This window comes from Aedes albopictus, chromosome 3, assembly GCF_035046485.1.
Source record: "Aedes albopictus strain Foshan chromosome 3, AalbF5, whole genome shotgun sequence".
Classification (NCBI taxonomy): Eukaryota; Metazoa; Arthropoda; class Insecta; order Diptera; family Culicidae; genus Aedes; species Aedes albopictus.
The window spans coordinates 197,097,857-197,099,222 of record NC_085138.1 but is presented as its reverse complement, the minus strand read 5'-3'; the positions used below and the strand labels follow the sequence as shown (position 1 = coordinate 197,099,222).

The window sequence follows — 1,366 nt, the reverse complement described above, 5'->3', positions numbered from 1 at the left end:
ACTTATCGAACGTCTACTGTATAGTAATAGTAATAGGGTAATAGGGTAATAGTGCAAGGAGGGTTAATGCGGGAAAACTCAAGAGTGTTCGCTAACTTCTTTATTTCCCTCGAATTAGATTGAGTCCTGCGAGGCTCAGAGAGAAACACACGTTGCATACCGATTTGCAAGAAATACTGAAATGTACGTATAATGTAACTAAATCAACGAAGCATACTAATTATAATAAACATAATATGTTTATAATATATTATTATTATCATAATATTATTAGCTTTGAAGCTGCTCAAACGCAACTGCAGTTTTTATTAACGGGAACCGCAACAACTTACTTTAGAGTAGTTTTGAACGAGCGTGTTCGTCAATGATGCTGACGTTTTTTTGTTTTTTGATGACTATGATGATGATGTTTACATATTTTACAATTTGACAGTGACAGTTGTTATGCAATTTGATGATCAAATCAAAATGTTTTTGCTATCAGCAGGAGGCCGCTTTGTGAACCGGATAAAACAATCGTTCAGTGCGAAATAAAGTTTATGAATAAATAACGTTACAATGTCGTACTCAAAAGCAACATTGCTCCGATACCCGCTTGTGTTTGGTACAATCTTGGCAGGATTCATATATGCATTTACGAACAGGTGCACACAAACAAGCAGTATACTTTAATCCATTTTTAATGAAGCACTCCTATATCCTTTCAGAGATAAATTTATGTCCGATTTGGATGCTGAGCGCGAGAGATTGGACCGCACAGACCAGGAAGCCAAGAAGCTACTACTAGACTCAATGGATTCTGTCAATAAAACTCGCGCTAAGCAGTAAAGCGCAGTAAAACCCGAATTGCGTCTTCGATTTACAACAGTATCCGATTTATTCCTTCTCTAATACGAATATTTTGCCACCTAATCCGTTCGAATCCTGGCAGCACGGGGATCTTCCGGGCGCATGACGACGTAATCCGTTTTGTAACGTCGGTTATCGCTATCCTTTCGGTAGTAGTTGGTCAACCCAACCAAGGTGAGTCCGATTCCGATGATAGCCATAGCTGATGAACCGACAACTTCGGGAATCTCATTCCAGCCTCGTTTGAAAAGGGCCGAAAGACCACGGCTGGCTGGTGCGCCGGCTGCCATGCTTGATGAATCGAAGGTTTGCTGAAATTACATGAAATATTATAAAATTAAACCATTTTTCCGAAAAATATTTACGAATTTCCACTCACGTAATCACGACCACAGCACGATATTCAACAAGGCGATGTTTAAAACTTTTTGACAGTTCTCGCTTTTGCGGTCTCGGATTTGTTGGTCGAAAAACATCGAACAATGACTATCATTAAAATTGTCAGGGATTATGAAAG

The 1,366-nt window shown here is 39.1% G+C and overlaps 1 protein-coding gene and 1 long non-coding RNA gene across 2 annotated transcripts; one reads left to right on the top strand and one right to left on the bottom strand.

Annotated features, from left to right (window-relative positions):
* Window positions 1–384: 384 nt before the first annotated feature.
* On the top strand, window positions 385–846 carry LOC115261152 (uncharacterized). Its single transcript, XR_003894789.2, has 2 exons — window positions 385–644; window positions 708–846. It is a non-coding gene; the product is annotated as an uncharacterized LOC115261152 (long non-coding RNA).
* Window positions 847–853: 7 nt separating this feature from the next.
* LOC109427257 (uncharacterized) lies at window positions 854–1,366 on the bottom strand. The gene is made up of 2 exons (XM_062842536.1): window positions 1,229–1,366; window positions 854–1,160 (listed from the first exon to the last, which is right to left on the bottom strand). The coding sequence occupies exon 2, from the start codon at window positions 1,137–1,139 to the stop codon at window positions 909–911; it is 231 nt and encodes a 76-aa protein (XP_062698520.1). The 5' UTR covers window positions 1,140–1,160; window positions 1,229–1,366; the 3' UTR covers window positions 854–908.

What these genes read in the sequence shown, in the direction of transcription:
- LOC109427257 (XM_062842536.1), bottom strand. Translation starts at nt 1,139, where the DNA reads ATGGCAGCCGGCGCACCAGCCAGCCGTGGTCTTTCGGCCCTTTTCAAA.